Source organism: Pygoscelis adeliae, unplaced genomic scaffold (genome assembly GCF_000699105.1).
Source record: "Pygoscelis adeliae isolate BGI_AS28 unplaced genomic scaffold, ASM69910v1 Scaffold262, whole genome shotgun sequence".
In the NCBI taxonomy this organism is placed as follows: Eukaryota; Metazoa; Chordata; class Aves; order Sphenisciformes; family Spheniscidae; genus Pygoscelis; species Pygoscelis adeliae.
In genome coordinates, this window is record NW_008824184.1 from 1,666,956 (window position 1) to 1,685,151 (window position 18,196).

The 18,196-nt window shown below is 36.1% G+C and overlaps 1 protein-coding gene across 1 annotated transcript in view; it reads left to right on the forward strand.

The window, feature by feature from the left end:
- The first annotated feature begins 249 nt into the window (after positions 1-249).
- The window catches only part of HECTD4 (HECT domain containing E3 ubiquitin protein ligase 4), a 65,777-nt gene continuing 47,830 nt past the window's right edge, over positions 250-18,196 (forward strand). The window contains 15 exon segments of the mRNA XM_009334449.1: positions 250-531; positions 3,183-3,272; positions 3,632-3,762; positions 5,708-5,816; positions 6,459-6,597; positions 7,532-7,702; positions 8,992-9,184; positions 10,574-10,735; positions 10,831-10,944; positions 12,868-13,008; positions 13,385-13,617; positions 14,009-14,154; positions 16,240-16,310; positions 16,982-17,087; positions 17,698-17,818. Of these exon segments, the coding sequence (XP_009332724.1) occupies positions 269-531; positions 3,183-3,272; positions 3,632-3,762; positions 5,708-5,816; positions 6,459-6,597; positions 7,532-7,702; positions 8,992-9,184; positions 10,574-10,735; positions 10,831-10,944; positions 12,868-13,008; positions 13,385-13,617; positions 14,009-14,154; positions 16,240-16,310; positions 16,982-17,087; positions 17,698-17,818 (2,190 nt within the window). The 5' untranslated portion in view covers positions 250-268.

An 18,196-nucleotide genomic window follows, 5' to 3' on the forward strand; every position in this document is an offset into this window, starting at 1 on the left:
TCCCTCCTTTCAGATACTAACATTTGAGACCAAGAATCCGACGGAGCTGGCTGAGCGCTTACGATCTGTGTGTGGAAACCAGAGCAATGCTTATGCTCGACTGCTGGAGTACCGACTAAATGCTTTGCGTGGACTCTGGAACGCCCAGCGCCAGCTGGCCTTGGAGGAGCAGCATGACCGGGAGAGCTCGGGGGATGAGGAAGCGCTGGCCTTGCTCAAGCGTCAAGGCTTGTTACAGCAGCCTGAACAGGCACCGTTTACTTCACGAATGGGGCTTCTGTTGGTCTTTCCCCTCATTCAGTCTCAAAGTAGAACAGACCCTTCTCTCTGTAACATAACTGCTGAGGTGCTATTGAATTGCCTTCGAGACTGCCAGCCTTTGAGTTTGACTAAGGAACCAGCTGACTGTCTTAATGGGATAGAGTCTTTGCTGTGCTCCTGGCTGGAAGACACTTCTGCTTCAGGCCAACAGATTCCATACAAGCAAAAAGAAAATGCTGCTGCTGCCCTAGTTGCCTTGGCTTGTGCAAGGTAAGGAAACTCCTGAAATGACATGTTGCGGTTGATATTGGTAGTAAGTGTTTATATTTAACCATAAGAATCAAAAATGATGTGACCACACTGTTGATACTAATTTTTGGTTTACACTAGTCTATTTCTTTCTAATATTTAAATATTGGTTTGGAAAGGGTGAAACTGGTAAGCTAAGTATTTATTTTTTGCATGTATTTAGCATATGTAAAAACAGAAGGATCTAGGTTAGAAATGTCTCTTGTGCATATTGCTGCTTGTACTGGAAGCATCCTGTTCTAGGAATGGTTCCAAATGTGTTTATCATGGAGGAAAGTTGTCTCACTTTTCCCTTTGTACTGCCCCTTTAATCCTGTAGCTTATTGTCCTGGTTTCGTCAGGGATAGAGTTAATGTGTTTATCATGGAGGAAAGTTGTCTCACTTTTCCCTTTGTACTGCCCCTTTAATCCTGAAGGTTAAACCATGACACTTATGCACCTTCATTTGGCTGTAGAAGGCATTACTGCCAAGTTCCCGGGCAATTCGTTTCAGATTTCAGTGTTGCCTGTGAAACATCTGGAGGCATTTTTTCATTTTGTTGCCAGTGCAGAGTTCAACCAGTGTACATTGAACAGTGCCCTGCATGGGTTTAGCACGGCATCAGGTGATTGAGGACAAAGTGGCCGTAGTAGCTTTTAGGAAAAACTTACTCTTTTTAGGGGATGGGGCTTGGGGAGAGGGGGAGGAGTATACAAAACTTAGCTTCTGCAAAGCCATGTGAACGTGGGTCTGAAGTCACTAATAGCCTTCTGAAAATCTTGGCTTTAACGTTTCTCAGATTGCAGCCTTGTCTGTCAAGTTTCTCTCTGATTTAAGATGTTGAAGTTCTTAGGAGATGTCATGACTTGCTTTAGGAAAAGGTTTATTCAAATGAAAGACACTTAATTTCTAGTGTACTTGTTCTAATGAAGTCAATGAGAAATCAACTGTATTTGGCAAACTCTTCTACACTGACAACTGCCTTGTCTAAAAGGCAATGTACTTGAACATAGCTCAGATAAATTGGATTTGATAAACATGATCTCATTTATTTTTTTCCAGATGTCAATTTTCGGGAAGTATGGGATGTTCTTTTGCAGTTGAATTTGTAAAAGATAAATTTCGAATACAGCTCTTGAAATGAAGGTTGATCTTATATTTTCTTTGCAAATCTGACTTGCATTGTTTACAGAGTTGTAATATTCTGATGTGCTTTGTTCGCTTATGAAAGCCTTGCATTTTTCCTTTAAATATGAAGTTGTGTTGGGTACCATTATGAAGAAAAAGCCTTCAAAATGAGACTATTATTGAGATTCCTAGTTGCAATCTTGGGTGCTTCATATTACTAAGAATAAAACAACAGGATAAATATTGCTTTAAATAATTAATTGAGGTGCTTTGAAGTACTCAGTGTCAATTTTCTCCAAGCTGAGGTTTATCAGTGAAAGCATACAGCTGAAAATGACAGTGGAGAAAACAGGGTTTGGGGTGTGGAGGAGGAAAGTTAAGGAGCTAAGACTGACCGTGTGTGACAATGTGCTACATTCAGTAGCGTGTATGGAAAGGATCTCTTCAATTGATCAGTCATGCTTCTGAAGAAATCGATTCATAACTGACTATTGTCACGCCTAAGATGCAGTCAAGATTCTTTTATTTAGCTAGGCTATTATGCCTGGAAATAAAGCCACCACGTCTTTCAGAAAGTTACTTCTTCCTAATACCCTGACCTTTAAAACAGAAACTGTAAAATACATTTTTAAAGAGCTCTATATCTCTTTATTTCTACAAAAACCAGGTGTGTTCCACTATATTAACATATAGATTTCATAGGTTCTCCAAAAAAAGTATTCAACTTATGAATGAACAAGAATTATAATTAGAGTTACAAACTCCATGTGTTTGTAAATACCACAATAAAATTTTAAAGCAACACACTTTTAGGCAAGATTAGAAACAGCTTCTACTTCAGTTTAATTTTGTTTTCAGAAGTATATAGTCCTTATATACATTTAAATGCATCACTTCAGAAGGGGAAAAGCTTCCAAATTTGTGTTTGGAAGCAAAAGTAATGAAAATCTTGATAATAAATTAATTAGTATGGTCTTTTCTATGTTAGTCAAGAAAGCCATCTCTAGCTATGTCTACAGCAGCTCTTACTAATACTTTGGCTCAGCCCCAGGAAGACCTGCAGACCGTATTTGAAGATCTAAATATGATTAATCAGCTACAAGAAATATTGAAAGTAGTTGTCTGTAATAGATGCAAGATTGAGGTATTTTATCATGTGCCTAGGTTGCCTTTTCTATACATGTTGTTTATGACACAGCCCATGGTTGCTAATGTCCCTACCTACATGGTTCTTCATCCTCTTCCAAAACGATAGCATGATTTAGACTGGAGGTTCGCCAGCATTCTTCCTTTGTTACCCTCTCTTCCTCTTTTCACTTCCTCCACAAAAGAATGAAAATCATCCAGAAAAGAAATGCAAATTAGAAAAGAAGCTTCATGACATATCTTGGATATTCTGTCTTTATGGTACTGGATGTTATGTTCTACGTAGATGCTGTTGTCTGTGTGCATTCAGTCTTGTTTCAATAGACATCTTTAATTCATGTTTTTCTTATCCTTTTAGAGGGTCGCTGAAAACCTTTGTTCATACAGTGCATCTATTACAGAAACAGACTGACCTAGGATCCTTGCCTGTGGCTGATGTATTATACAGGTTTGTGGTGACTTTTCTAATTGTAGTACTTACACATTTTCAGAGCTGATGTAGAAGTGCATTTACAGATAAATGTCTTTAAATGTGATTAAAAGGCTTTAGAGTTATTGAAAGCTCTAGGAAAGATTGGAATTTAGTTAATTGCAGAAGGAAGACATTAGAAAGTCAAATCTAAAAGGATCTGCTAGTTGTTTTGGGGGTGTTAAGTTTTTATTTTTTTAATTATTGATGATTCCTTTAAGTGGCTTATGAACTCTGACAGAATAATTACTTAGAAGTGAAGATGAAGATACATTTTGGTTTAGCTATTTTTTGCTACCACTGTTCTGTATGCATCTTATTTTATTTTCTGCTTAAAGGTTGTTGCTTTTGGAGGGAGGACCTGGATCACCCTCTTGTTTGCTTGGAGGAAAGCATATAGTGTCTTGGGGCTTTGAGGACATGTTACCTGCACCTGATGCCAACAGTAGTTCCAGCAGTGAAAATAAAGGTGAATTATTTCATGACTGTCAATATTACAGGGGAGGACAAGACACTTTTAGTGGTGGTAATTGTTTAAAAAATTAATGTAATGCTTTAGATTTGGAAAAGATTTCTCCTTTTCTGTTGGAAGTAATGTAAAAGCAAGTACAGTACATATCAAATAACTAAAAGCTGAAGGGGTTTACAAGGACCATCTGGAGAGAGAACTGGGCATCACAGGAGTGTCTCAAAGTCTGACATATAATCAGAGGGGGAGGGCAGCAACTGTCTGGGCACTTTTTTGTCTTAGTCTGTACATTCAAAAGTGAAGTTTTGAAAGCATGGACCTAATTTACAGGAGTACTAAATTGTTTACACTGTTTGGCTTGTCAGGTATGACATTATTCTTATTCTCATTATGTTAATCTAACTAGATATGTAAATGACTTGTTTGCTTTTTTAAAGTTGATTTGGGGATCAGCCAGAAAAAAATTATCCTGTTTTATATGAAAATTAAGAGGCTAAATCTTAAGTCTGGTGTATTAATGATAGTATGGCATATCATTTTTTTTTTTAAATCCAACATAATGGGGTTCAGAAAAGCATCGCTTTTCAGTTGCTGAAGATCAGATGCTATTTTAAACTGTCTAGTAATCAGGTTGTAGGAAACCATCAAAAGCAGTAGATACAGTGTCCCTCCCTGACTTCAGTGGGAATTTTGCAGAGAGGTCAAACTGAGATTGGGTATTATCCACTCATTAGTCTTTCAGTAAGCATAATTTTTTTGTCCTGTGCAGTATCACTGTATTCAGTAGCTATCATTGGCAGAGCAAGTTTATTTTTAGAAGTACAAGTTCATTGCTTTTTTCCCCTTTTCCTATTCTACTTTTGTTTGTTGAATCTGTTTTGTATGTTTTTTTAATGCGTTCTCCTGTATTTCTTTCCCTGAATTAATTCTCAGTTTTTACTGCTTTGTTTGCTTACTATTTTTGCACTAAATGAGAGTTCACATTGCTTTAGAAATATTAGTTCAAGCTTTGATGACATCTCATTAAGTTTAATGCAAGCCATAGGAATTTACAAATCTGAGTTGTCATTTTAGGCTATCTGCAAATTTAATGAAGACATCTCTATTTTGAAGAGGCTTTCTTGCTATGAGAAGTGACTGGTTTGGTTTGTTTTTTTTTTTCCTTTCCCTAGCTGACTGTTCAGATTCTGTGAACTTAAATAGGTTGACTGAACTGGTTTATTGACATCCCTGTAACAAAGGCTTTGCTCTGTGTGTCCATCTTGATTGTTAATAATTACTCTTTTGTGAGTGACAAAGCTATGTTTGAAATACATTTTGTCTTAATTTAACAGTGTTCAGAGGTGGAAGGGTCTGCTTACTAGCTTTAAGAGAAGCACAGAGTTGTACCAGAAATTAGATCAAGGCTCCATATTAGATTATTCCTTCCCCACAAACAGATATCAGCGGTCCTGAGCAGAAAAGCTTGCATGGTCATAAGCCTTGCTTGTATTTTATCTTGCTGCCAGTTCTGAGTTCTGAACGGCATTACCTGTTGCAAAAACAGAAGAGAATGGTCTTCTGCTCCTTTATGTCATTCTGAAGGCATTTAATAGCAAATACTCCAGTTGGTTTACATTTAAGTAAAGGGATTTTCCACTTGAAATGAGTTCGGTTGAATAGTCCTGTGTTCCTAAGCATGGTTGGGTATGGCTTGAAAGAAACGTAAAGAAAATACTGTAAAAAGAATGGACTTTGACTATGTTACAGTAGCTATTAGAACACCAAGTAATAAATTCAGTATTTAAAAAAAAATGGTTCTGACCTGTCAGTAATGACCTGTCATGAGCATCTGTTGGTTTTCAGTTGCTGTGGTAGCTACCACAGAAGTGTAATGACCATGGAGAATTTCCAGTTTTGTATGTTACAGAGGAGGTCTCTGCTCTATTCTTTCTTCCTAATTCAGATGCAGACTTAGGGCGCTGTCTTGCAGCAGATGGGCTCTATCTTTATACAACTAATTCAGTGGGCAGAGGAATAAGCAAATTAGGATCTGGATTACATGGTACTTTGCGGTAAGTGACAGTTGAATATTTGCTGCTCTGCAGATCTGTTTAAAAAAAAAAAAAGTTACTGTTTTGGTAAACCACTCATAGATGTTAGGTGTAACAAGATTAGAACATATTATGCATTTTCTTTAAATTCTATTTTAATGTTTTGGTTTTCTCATCTGAAATTCTTCTTGAGTATGTTTTCTCTAGAATCGTAGAATAATTTAGGTTGAAAGGGACCTCTGGAGGCCATCTAGTCCAACCTCCTGCAAAGAGGTATACTAGCAGAATAGCTAGTATTTTAGATTTTATTTTATTTTTTAACGTATAGTAAGTTGGTTTTTTCTTTGCTGAGAGGCATATACTGTAGATTAGCTTTGTGACCTTCTTATTTATAGTTGTACAATTGCTGAATTTATAAGAATGACCTAATTAGAAAAAAAATACATTATGTAATTGATTAGTGCAGATGTGACTCACTGTATCTTCCTGCTGCTTTATTGCTTGCAAGCCATGAGGCTTCTTATGCTTTAAGTCTTGCAGCAGAAATTGCCGCCTTATGCTGACTTGAAGTTAAGTTCAGTCAAAGTTCAAGAATGTGGTTGTGAGTTTTTCTTAGAAAAACAAAAAATAGCACAGAGTTTTAATATACTGCTTTTTTGCCAGAGGTTTTGTGTACTGCCGTAATGAGGAGCTGGAGACTGGGTGGGTTGCTTTTGGCAACAGCAAACTTCTTCATCGGCCCGTCTCTTTTGATAATAAGCCTCACTCCCTTTTCCAGGTTGTGGATCAGCATACCCTTCAGGTAAAAGGAACAGCTAGGATGTTCATTGCAGAGTTATAGTAGAGTAAGAAAATGTTCTCAATTAATCACAATAATTTCTAACTTTAATTAGTCTTGTCCTTGAAGCTGCTTCTTTTTACTTTGTGAAACTGGCTTTTTATAAACCCCCGTTGAAAGCATTGCGTGATAGAAGTTGTAAGTTATATTATCGATATTGCTCTGTTTCTGTGTCTTAGTGTGTGTGTGTGTGTATACACATGTGTATATGCATATACAGACTTACACTGCACTATATTATGATAGTATTGTAAGAGCTAGACTAATAGTGTGGTCACATTATAAAACAATCAAACAATAGCAAAATGGACTTTGACTTAAACTGAAAACATAATCTTCCTGAACAGCTCATTGTTCTTCTACTGTAACAAAAATCAGGTATTGTTTCTGATCTAATTGTGTTTTATAGATAAATAACTGTCATCCTTTGTAAAAATAGATAGTTTGTTTACTTTGGGTTTTTTCCTGCCATGGTTTTAAGGATGGATATGTACATTTATGTCCAGTGTGTTTCCTGAAACTGAGAATGTTTGGATTCCCTTTTTCTTCCAAAGCTTCAAGTAATGTTTCAGAGAAGTTGCAGAAAGTCTATGTATTTTCCTTATGGTACTGTGGGTATGCTCTCAATCATTAGAGAGATGATCCTTTTATTTTTAGGTATGTTAAATGTTTAGATATATAAGCTGTTTTGTATGCAGTAGATCCATTTGCCAAACATTATAGAGTCGCTCTTCATAACAAATAAATGTAATAGTACTATTATGTCCCATAATAAGCCTCTTATGGACTAACTGCACTCCATCTTAATTTATTTATTTCTATATTTTTAAGTACAGTGTTAATACTCATAAGAACAGACTTCAAAATAAGAACTGTTAAGATGCTCTCCTTCTCGTAGGTATGTCAAATAATCCCAATGCCAGTAAATCACTTCCCAGTTGGCAGTACTATGACTACCGTGCATCTTTCTTCAGATGGTACATATTTCTACTGGATTTGGTCTCCTGCAAGCCTCAATGAAAAAACACCAAAAGGCCATTCTGTTTTTATGGATATTTTTGAACTTATAGTAAGCAAATTATGTGTTTTCTATGACTCTGGAGTTGGTAGCATGACTACTGCTTAATTAAATATCAGCGTTTTCAAATCAACGTATTAGGTTTGAATATTGATATGTGTAATCTGAATAGCTGTTTGTAATGTGTTTACGAATTAACTTTTAACAGAACAGAACGTGTACTGTTCGATTCTATCTTCAGAGGACATACGACTATCATACTCCAGCAGTATGAATTGTCGTGTAACATAAAACGTATTTTATTACAATTAAGCAATTAAGTTTTATGCTGGGACAGTAATTCAGTGTATTAGGATTTAAGGCATTGTTTACTGTGGATCTGCTTCATTGTGTTAAAAGCCAATAGGTCCCACAAGTTACAAATACAATTGTTTTGTCTACACTGCATTTTATAGCCTAAAGTGTTTTTTATGTAGTATGACAATCATTGGTTTTAGTGTAAAACCAAATATGTTTCAAAATATTAAGTCTAGAGAAATGTATCAGTAGTTTAACTCTCTTCTCTCAATGGCTCGTATGTACATATGTATATATGTGTACATATACATATATACGCTTGCATTTGTGTGTGTATTTTAATTTGACAATGAAGCACCTCAGTCTAAAATTTTATTCATTTATATAGCAGAGCTTACAGCAATTCATAGATGTCTAGTGTTTATAATTGAAATTGTACGAGGATTTAGCTTTGATGGAGTACTTTGGGCGCAGCGTCTGTGTATCTGCTCAGCAGTTGCTGTGCAACAGCTGTACTTACTGGGATGATGGAGCTAGAAGCGGTAGGCTATAGTAGTACAACTTATGGAAAATGCCTAATGCTGTCAATCAAATCTTATCTTCATTAAGAGATGCATTCTCTACTAACCCATCCCCTGAAGATTATGGTCTAAGAAAATGATTGCTTACACTTTTTGGCTGGCAAATTATTTGAAGACCTCTTTTTACAAAACTTGCTGGCGAAATGTCATTAAGAATACAGGGAGGTTAAGTATTTTCAAGTAGAGTTCCATAAATAAACTTAAGATTATGACAAGCAGCTCTGTCTTTGAGGACAGAAAAAATAGAAGATACTATATTGAACCAAAAGTCACAAACAGAACAAATACTCACCTGTCTAGCTTTTATAACACTTTTTTGTAAGAAATTCTGCCAGCAGGGTTCAAGCTTAAGTTTGTATCCCTACTTGATATATTGTATTGTGCAGTTTTACTGTTCAGTTAAGGTAGTCTGTCTCCTACGGATTTCAATATCTAAAAGTATTTTTTTCTCCACTTTAATAGGTTGAAAATGGCGTATGTATAGCAAATCCTCTACAGGAACGAATTATATTAATGAGAAAAGAGGGTGAATCTGCAAAGAGTATAAACGAGATGCTTCTGAGTAGGTTGTCTAGGTATAGAGCCTCCCCGTCAGCAACATTGGCTGCTCTCACTGGCTCTACGATCTCCAATACACTGAAAGAGGACCAAGCAGGTCAGAAGAGGTTTTACTGAGTCCCAGTAACTTTTCATGGTTTGTTTCTTAACACATACAGTATCAGTTCTAGTAATTACTAACCTCTTGGGACATGTAAAAAAAAAAAAAGTGTGCTTTTTTTTTCCCAAAATAAGTGTTTGAAATATATATCCAGTATTTGCTTAATGCTTGAATTACAAGTTCCTTTGCTAAATTAAGCATTGATTGTGAGAAAAGTTTAAGAATAAAAAATGGGAGGAATACTTGTAGCACTCTTCCCCCCCCCGCCATGTATTCAATTATAGGCTGGGTTTGTGCCACATTTCCTCAAACTGATAATTGCATTTCTCTGCTGGCAGTTCAACTGGGCTTCTAATTGTTATGTAAAAATGGGCTGCAGTTTAGAAAATGAAACTATTGTTTCACAAGTAAGTTGAATATTATAAATCAGAGGTAATTTTGCTTTTTTGAGGCAATTTGCACAACGTTTGGGTATTCTTTTATGGGCTTGCTGAAACTACCCAAGTTAAGTAGGAAATCTTGAATGAACAGCATTGATGGCTTTCAGGATGATGTGGAGCTTTGTGAGATTTGTCTTAAGATAAGATTAGATTTTATTCAGTTTATCCCGAATTACTTCTCTTCTTCCTTCATACGTACATGAGTTTCCTTTCTTCAATTTTAAATAATTAAAGGTATTTCTATAAAAATAAATTATACAGGAAATAGATAAGCTTACAGGAAAATTGGCAAAGAGTTAGCTTGAAGAGCTATTTTAAAGGCTGTGTTTTGCTAGTTAACAACTAGAGAGCTACAGAAGAAGAAGAGTAGGTGGTTATTCTTGGATAATTCTGTAGTCAGTGCTCAGAAAAGTGTTGATCAGCTGTGGCAGGAGCTACATCATTATGACTGTATACATTTCATGTGGAGCAGGAGAACTTAAAATAGTAAATGCGTAGTGAATCTCAAATGATCTCTTTATGTTGAAAGATTATTTGGCTCTAAGATACTGCTTTCAATATGTTTATCGCCATACAATTCTAAAACAGTGTTGTTCATACTTAAATTTTAGGCTTCTAATTTTTCTGGTTTGGAAACCAGAGAGTGCGCTTTCTCACTTTTCTTTCTTTTTTTTTTTTTTTTCCCCCTCCCCTCTTCAATAACCTGTGAAAGTGTTTGTGTCCTTCTGGGGTTTGATGCTGAATGTGTGGGATTATGAGGCCATCCCTATATACAACTTCTTAAACCAACTTCTGAATGCTGCAAAATGTAGCTTAAATGAATTTCCATATTGATTTATTTGAAGACCTAAATAGAAATCTACCTTGTTTGCTGCTTGTTCTTATGAGTTTTTAATGTTATGAAGAAATAGATGTTTGTGTTATATTTTTCTGTTTAATATTTCAGCTGCAAACACTAGCTGTGGGCTGCCACTGAAAATGTTAAGGAAGACTCCGATATACACATGTGGAACGTACTTGGTGATGTTGGTCCCACCCCCAGGTGGATCAGGCAGTTCTGCAACACGCTCGCTCTTTGGAGGAACAAGTGCTTTGTCATCTTTAAAAAGTAAGTCAGATAGATTTGTGGCGGATTTTAAGTCCTTTGTTTTCTGAAATACAATAAATTTCTCAGAAATTTATTGGAGACTTTTTTCTGTGTAGTTCTTGCTTCAAGCTTGGTGTTCAATATTTCGGATGGGCAGTTCACAAGCCGAGCAGATCTCATTGATGCTGCAGGAAGTTCACTTGGACGTGGTGCTCTAGTTCCAGGACTTGGTAAGAAGTAGATCTCTTTTCTGAGAATATATCAGAACTGGATATATCCAACCCTTAGATTCTAAATAATCTGTCTGGATTTTAATTTGCAGTAAGCAACTCTGCAGTTTGTGGGGTTTTGTGTCTACCGTGAAATTTTGTAAATTTAACACTTTTGAAAGTTCAGAATTCCCTGAAGGAATTTCCAGTATCTTGCTTTTGCAGTTTCGGCTGCATACAAGCTCAAGAAAAGTATTTTCTGTAGCAGAAAAGAATCCTGAAAGAAGTCTGATTTTTATACGCTGCTTATGCTGTAAGGTGCTAAAAAGTTCTGAGTATCTTATCTCTATATTTGAAAATACATAAATGCATCTTAGCTGGTGTCGTGGTTTAACCTCAGTCGGCAACTGAGCACCACCCAGCTGCTCGCTCACTCCCCCCTGGTGGGATGGGGGGGAGAATCAGAAGAGTAAAAGTGAGAAAACTTGTGGGTTGAGATAAAAATGGTTGAATGATTGAAATAAAATAAAATCCTAATAGTAATAATAATAAGAATATACAAAGCAAGTGATGCACAATGCAATTGCTCACCACCCACCAACCGATGCCCAGCTCGTCCCCAAGCAGCAGCCCCCCCGGCCGGCTTTCCCCAGTTTCTGTACTGAGCATGACGTCCCATGGTATGGAATGTCCCTCTGTCCAGTTGGGGTCGGCTGTCCTGGCTGTGCCCCCTCCCAGCTTCTTGTGCACCTCCGGCCTTCTCAGTTGGTAGAGCATGGGAAGCTGAAAAGTCCTTGACTGGTGTAAGCACTGCTCAGCAACAACTAGAACATCGGTGTGTTATCAACATTGTTCTCATACTAAATCCAAAATGCAGCACTGTACCGGCTACTAGGAAGAAAATTAACTCTATCCCAGCCAAAACCAGGACAGCTGGAAAGACGTTGTAGGTATTTCTGATTTCCCTATTGCTTTGACTGAACCTTCATGAGTGTTTTCTTCAGGACTTTTTTTAACCTGCTTGGTACAGTAAAATAATCTTTTGAACAGTGTCCATGCTGCTTAAACACTGTATATGATTGCTAGCATTTTAATAAATGGTGTTTTTATATTGCCTAAGAAAGAATGTATTTCTTAAAAATGTTTGAGATAAATAGTTTTAAATAATATTCTAAATGCTAGGATGCATGGATAGGTATAACTGTATGTTAACCTATTAGCTGCTGTTACTGGAGATTTACCTCAGTCATTTGAAACATGTAGACAAATAGGCTATTTTTGAACTTTTAAAGTATGGTAAATGCCTCTCTATGGTAAATAGAACAGTCGTGTCTATAATCCACTCATCCCTTTCCTTTTACTGTTTTGGACCTGCTTGTGTTTGCAGGCTTTAAGGTTTTCAGGAGATGAGTCTCTAAGCTTAAAATTTTTTTTAACAGTTGCACCGTGCAAACTGTCAGTTTTATTAAAGCTATTATGTTTTTACCACAAGACCTTTAAAACAAGTTCTAGGGTGCTTAATTGTCAATAGCTGTAGTAAAATAAATTTGAAACTTTTCCCCCCTCTACTTTTTCTAGAAGTTACTAGTATCTGATGCCAGACTCAACTATTTTTAGTTTATGTACTGTGCCAGTGTGTGATAAGTTTGTGGAGGAATGAGATATGATATGTACTTATAAATAACGAGCACGGGAGTATTTACCTGAAATGGATGCTGTTGTACATTTACTTGAAACATCAAAAGGGACATGCATTTGCTTCATTCCTTTAAGAAATCTCCTTTTAATATTTTTCATTCCAATGCATTGTTACTAAATTGCTGTCACGTGACAGAACTTTCAAAGCAAATAATTTTGGTTTTATATCTGCTATAAAAATACTTTAGTCTGGTTTTCTAACAGACATTCTAAAATGTGATGTGCAAAATATTTTCCTTTTCTTAGGTGCCTGTTATGATACTATGAATAACATGATATGGACATGCTCCAATGATTATATTGATCAGTGGTGTAACCCCGGGAACCAGGCATTCCACTGTGTCTGTCAGAGACTGGGAGTGAGTCATGTCATTACAGAGCCCAAAGGTGAGATAAACCTATAAGTCAGCATTTTATACAAAGTGGAAGTGAAATGTGCAATTATCATGGAATAAATATACAGAAACTACCTTCTGAAACTTTCTATTAAAAGTTGAGTTCATTCTTGAAAAGTTATTTATAAATATTGGTCATGGTTTATCTTTGCTTTAAGAAAGGAAAAAGCGAGACGCGTTTGGAAGTTTCCAGATTCTTGCTACCTTTAGCACATTAAGAAAGTGATGTGGGTAGTTCTTTTGTTTATCATGTGGGCAGGTGTCCTGAAGTTAGAGACGATGACGATGATATATTGCATTTTAGAAGCAAATGCTAATGCTATAGTCTGTGTTTGTAGACAGCATTTGAACTGCTTTTCTTCTTTTAGGGGATGCAACAACCACAAATGAGGTTATTAACCAGTTACTGCACCATGTTGGTGCCATGTGTATCCACCAACTCAACCTGCTTGCAGCCAGCAACAATCTTCCCATAACAAATTTTTTGGGCAAGCAACATCCAATTGAAGCACATAATCTCAGCAGTATTTGTGACATTATGGAAAAAGCTATGGTGAATGGAGATACTTGTATAATACGCTGCATCCTTGTTGTCTTTCAGGTACAAGGACATCTTAAATGTACTTCATAATAAACGCCAAAAAAAAAAAGTTGCTTTAGAACGCAGGCAACCACTTCATCTTATTAGGGTTTTTTTTTCTCCATTGCATTCAATTTAATGGAGATTGACTTAGCAGTGGCTTTGCAGTATCTTATACACCCATTTAAGAGTCCTAATTTAAATGTAAGTGTAATTGTCACCTTTACAGATTAAAATAAAATCCAGAGAGGTTATTTCCTTCTTTCTTTTTTTATCTTTTTTTGATCTGAAGTCAATTTCTGACTCTCAGATTTCTGGTGACCTAGACAAATAGTTTGAGAAACTGACTGCAGAAAAAGTTAATGTGAACAATGTTTAAGTCTTTAATATTGTTGTGTTTAATTTTTCTTAGGTGGTTTTTAAATTTTTCTTCAGCCCACAAACCGAAAGAAACAGAGATATTGTTAGAAGGTCTGGTCTATTACTTTGGCAGTTACTGATGGCACCAAGGGATCAGATTTGCTGTGAAATTCAGAAGGAGGTTTGTCTAGCTATTAGGTAAATATCTGTTTTGTCAAATTAAACTTAACTTAGATTTTAGATTATTTGAAAATGTTGTAACAGATGAACATTCAAATTGTATTCAGCAGTTTATCATATTAATTTAAAATTAAAATTTATGTCGACATAGTATGATAAAATTATTACGGTTTATATCTGTGGAAGAAGGGAAATACAATGTGTTTGTCATGATGACAGTGAAATAACAGATAGTAATTACTTTCCATACTTCTTTTCATTTGTTGCTTTTTATTGGCTTTCTTTAGGGTTTTTTTTTTTAATGTTTATTATAATATAGCTGCTAAATTCAAGCAAAGTTTTCTGCATTTCAGTGATGGCTAGAATGACTTCCGTATTTAGCTTATATAGTTTATTGGTGTTCTGGAATAGGCAAAGCTAATGTTGTCAGCTGTTACACCAGTGTTTCAAGCCACAATACTGAAATTCTCCTGAACAAAAGGAACGTAAGGGGAAGCAGAATGAATAATGCTTGAGGAATGCTGTAAGACTGAAGGCCCAGGGAAAAATAAGGGCAGGGTAGTAAGACTGTCTTGAGCAAGCCAGGTTTATGTTTAGAAAACAGGAATCTGTTTTGGTAGAAGGGTGGGCATTATGTCTCTGGGCTGGTACGCCAGGTCAGCAAACACTTAAAGCAACCATCCTGTTTAGCTCCACATCATATTAGTTACTGCATCTCTTGAACCTGATGCTGTGTAATTTCCTTTCTCTGGCTTGTCAAAATAGCAGAATGACTAAGTACAGGGAAGCGAGCAAAAAGTGTGATTGTATATCACGAAAATGAGATAATGTAAATCTCAAGGACAAGGAATGCTGTCTCAAATGTCCTAAGTACAAATACTTAGCTCCAAAGGTTGAGAACAAAATCTTCTGAAGATCAACCTGCGGTTTTTTGTGTGAATCGCGACATTCCAAATTTCAGTGGCTTTATGCAACTCTTAAGTGAGTGAAGGAGAACAGCGTATCTTTAGTATGATTATCTAGCATTTTCAGGGTCTTGCTTTTTGACAGGGAAAAGTGTATCCTGTCACCTGTATGGACAGCTGCTGCATTTTTCCTTTGTTTAACCCTATATCCTCCAATGACTTGTAAAAAAAAAAAAAAAAAGTCAGAGGTGGGGATTAGGTAATACCTCTTTCCTCCTGTTTTCTCGTTGGGGGATTCTGATACCGATGGAAACCTCAAACTTAGCTCGCACTGTAACTTTTCCTGATGTTTGTATCACAAGTTGGTCAGCATGAGCCAGAGGGAGGGAAGCTGCAATAATCTGCTCTCAGTGTGAAGCTGATAAACGTACCAGTTTTCTTTTCTGTGAGAGTGTTATTGAAAAAGAAAAGGGAAAAAGAAAAGAAGAAAAAGTCTGCATAATAGTTTCAACACTTCAGATAGTCACGAAGTACTCCTTTTAAGTTATTGTGATTTTCTATCTTGATGTGGTAATTCATGTAGAAAGGACAAAGTTCGTCACAAGTTAGAGGGGAAAAATATATCCACAGGGAGTATTTATGCATAGCTGTGTTGTTTCCAAAATGCTAGTTCTAGAATCTTCTGCTTAACTGAAACTAAGACTTCTATAAGGGGCCAGTCTTTAATAAGTATGAAACTTTAACAGTAGTAACTTCTTGATTACTGTCTCTTGCATTTTCCATTGTTCCTGTCACAGATAAGCCACAGCTCTTACCCCATCACCAGAGTTTTGAGTGGTTCTCTAAGCCATCATCCATTTTTTCCTGACATCAGTCTGTTTCTTGAAAAAATGATTGTGCTGTCATATATACAAGTGATTAATGCAGAGTTTCTCAAAGGGAAGCGAATAGCTCTTGAAGAAGCTTTGGGACCTAAACAATAAAATATAGCTGATCACAAGAGATTTCTGGAGAAAGTAGCTGCTTATTTTATGACTGATATAGATGTTAAATATGGAGGATACTTTTCTAAGTTGGAAGAAGCTGTTACATAGTAATTCTAAATGTTACGTCAGATACTAAGCTGAGATTCTGTGACACCATTTTTCACATGTCCATTAAATACATTAAGTAATACATGGTTTTATTTTTTCTTTAGCTCTGGTTTAAATATCCTGTATCCCGGAGAAGCAGAAATCAATAATTTACTGAAATTGGTCTTAACTGAAGGTGAGAATGTCTTATTGACGTGTGAGAGTGTGTTTTTTCTAATTGAAAACAAAAAGTGAAAATACTTCTCAACCTCTGGAAGGGAGTACAGTTCAGAATATTGAGCACTAGTCTGCTTTAAACCCATCCTATTCTAGGAAATTATGGAATGCTTCAAATTCTGAACCTTCCTTTTGAATGGCTACATGGTCAAGCATACGTTAGGTGTAGAAAAAGAAAATTTGTCTCAGTCAGGCAGCTGTTTGAAAAGGATTAAAGTTCTTTTTTGTCAGTAATGTTTCTTGCCCAGGTTGTATTTTAGAACACCTAGTTAGCAGTTAGTGTTACCCATGGCAATTACACAGTAACCAGAGGTAATTTTAGTCCTTAGTGAAAGAATAATAATCTACTTGCATTCACCATGAAATGGGAGTCTGGACTTAGAAGCAGCTGATGCACAGTAATTTGTTACTTCATGGAAACGTGTTCATGCATCAGTGTCTTTGGAATTCAATGGTGCTATGTGCAGAGTAAGTTTTAATAGTCTGTAATATCAACAGGGAATTGGGTTACACTGTAAATATAGTAATTTCTGAGAAGTAGCATATATTAAGCAAGATATCTGAGGAAATAAAAATGAATTAATTCTGTAAAATGCTGTTTTGCAAAAGTTTTTTTGCATTCCATTTTAGGAGAGAGAAATAGTGGTCTCTCTCAACTTCGCGACGTTATCCTGACTAATTTAGCTGAACAGCTTCAGAACAACAGATTTGGAAGTGAAGATGATGATCATTATAGGTAAAATGCAACAGTATGCTCCCCCTCCTCCCATTTATAATGTATGTTTCTGTTATTTGCTTTAGGTAAACTTGCATTAAATTCTGCTGAAATTGCTTGTTATCTTACTGGCAGTGTGACATGAAATACTATCTTTGTGTCTGTAGTGGGTAGGATTTAATTAGGACAAGGGGGAGAGAGGTTTGACATTTTAGGGGAAAGTATGGAGACTTGTGTACACAGACTTAGTTTTGGATTCTCTGCTACTTACCGCGTATATGGTAAATGTGGATGGTAATTAATAAGTACGATATTATGACATTGCTCTCCATATCACTATGTTAGGTGACTTTTCAGCAGTAACACTGTCAATCTCAAATACCTGTTCAAGTTGGGAGGAGTCTTTATTTATATCAGCACAGTGCAGGAAATCACTGGTAATCTGTTGCATTGATTGTTGCTAATAGTTTCAGGCTTGGCTTTCTCTGTGTCTGAATCTCTGAAGTTGAACAGATATTTGTTGTGTTTTCACATAATTTGTGACACAGCCTGCAGAAACTTTTGAGATGAGCTATACAAAATACACAATAATTAGACTATTAACATTTTACATCTCTTGCGTTTTTTGAAGACTAAATGATGAGCTGTTGCACTACATTCTCAAGATTGTTGTCCGAGAATCTTGTGTCTTAATCACCAAGTGCCAAACTGTATCTAAAGATGATTTTCAAAGGCTTCTTTCAACTGTGCCTGTAAGTAAAATGTATTTTGATAAAAGTGTATTTGCTTTTGGCTTCTTTTCCTCCTTAAATCCATCATCTTCACTGAATATATAGAGGTGAAACTCTTATAGTTGTGTGTCTTAACAAATACAGGAAAAGAATGTCTCTTGTTTATGCTGTGCAAGGAAGGAAGAAACAATTTCTTACAGCGAAGTAAATCGTACAATAATGCTAAAACAGGTTTATATGTGGATATATTTTCCAATTGCTCTGGTAGCTGTTTCAATTTAAAAGAAGCTTGTGTATCTCAATCTTCAAAGCATTACAACAACTTAAGAAACAAAATAAACTCTACAGTCGTGTATAATGATTCATACAAGCAGAAAGGATTATCATTTACAGACAAAA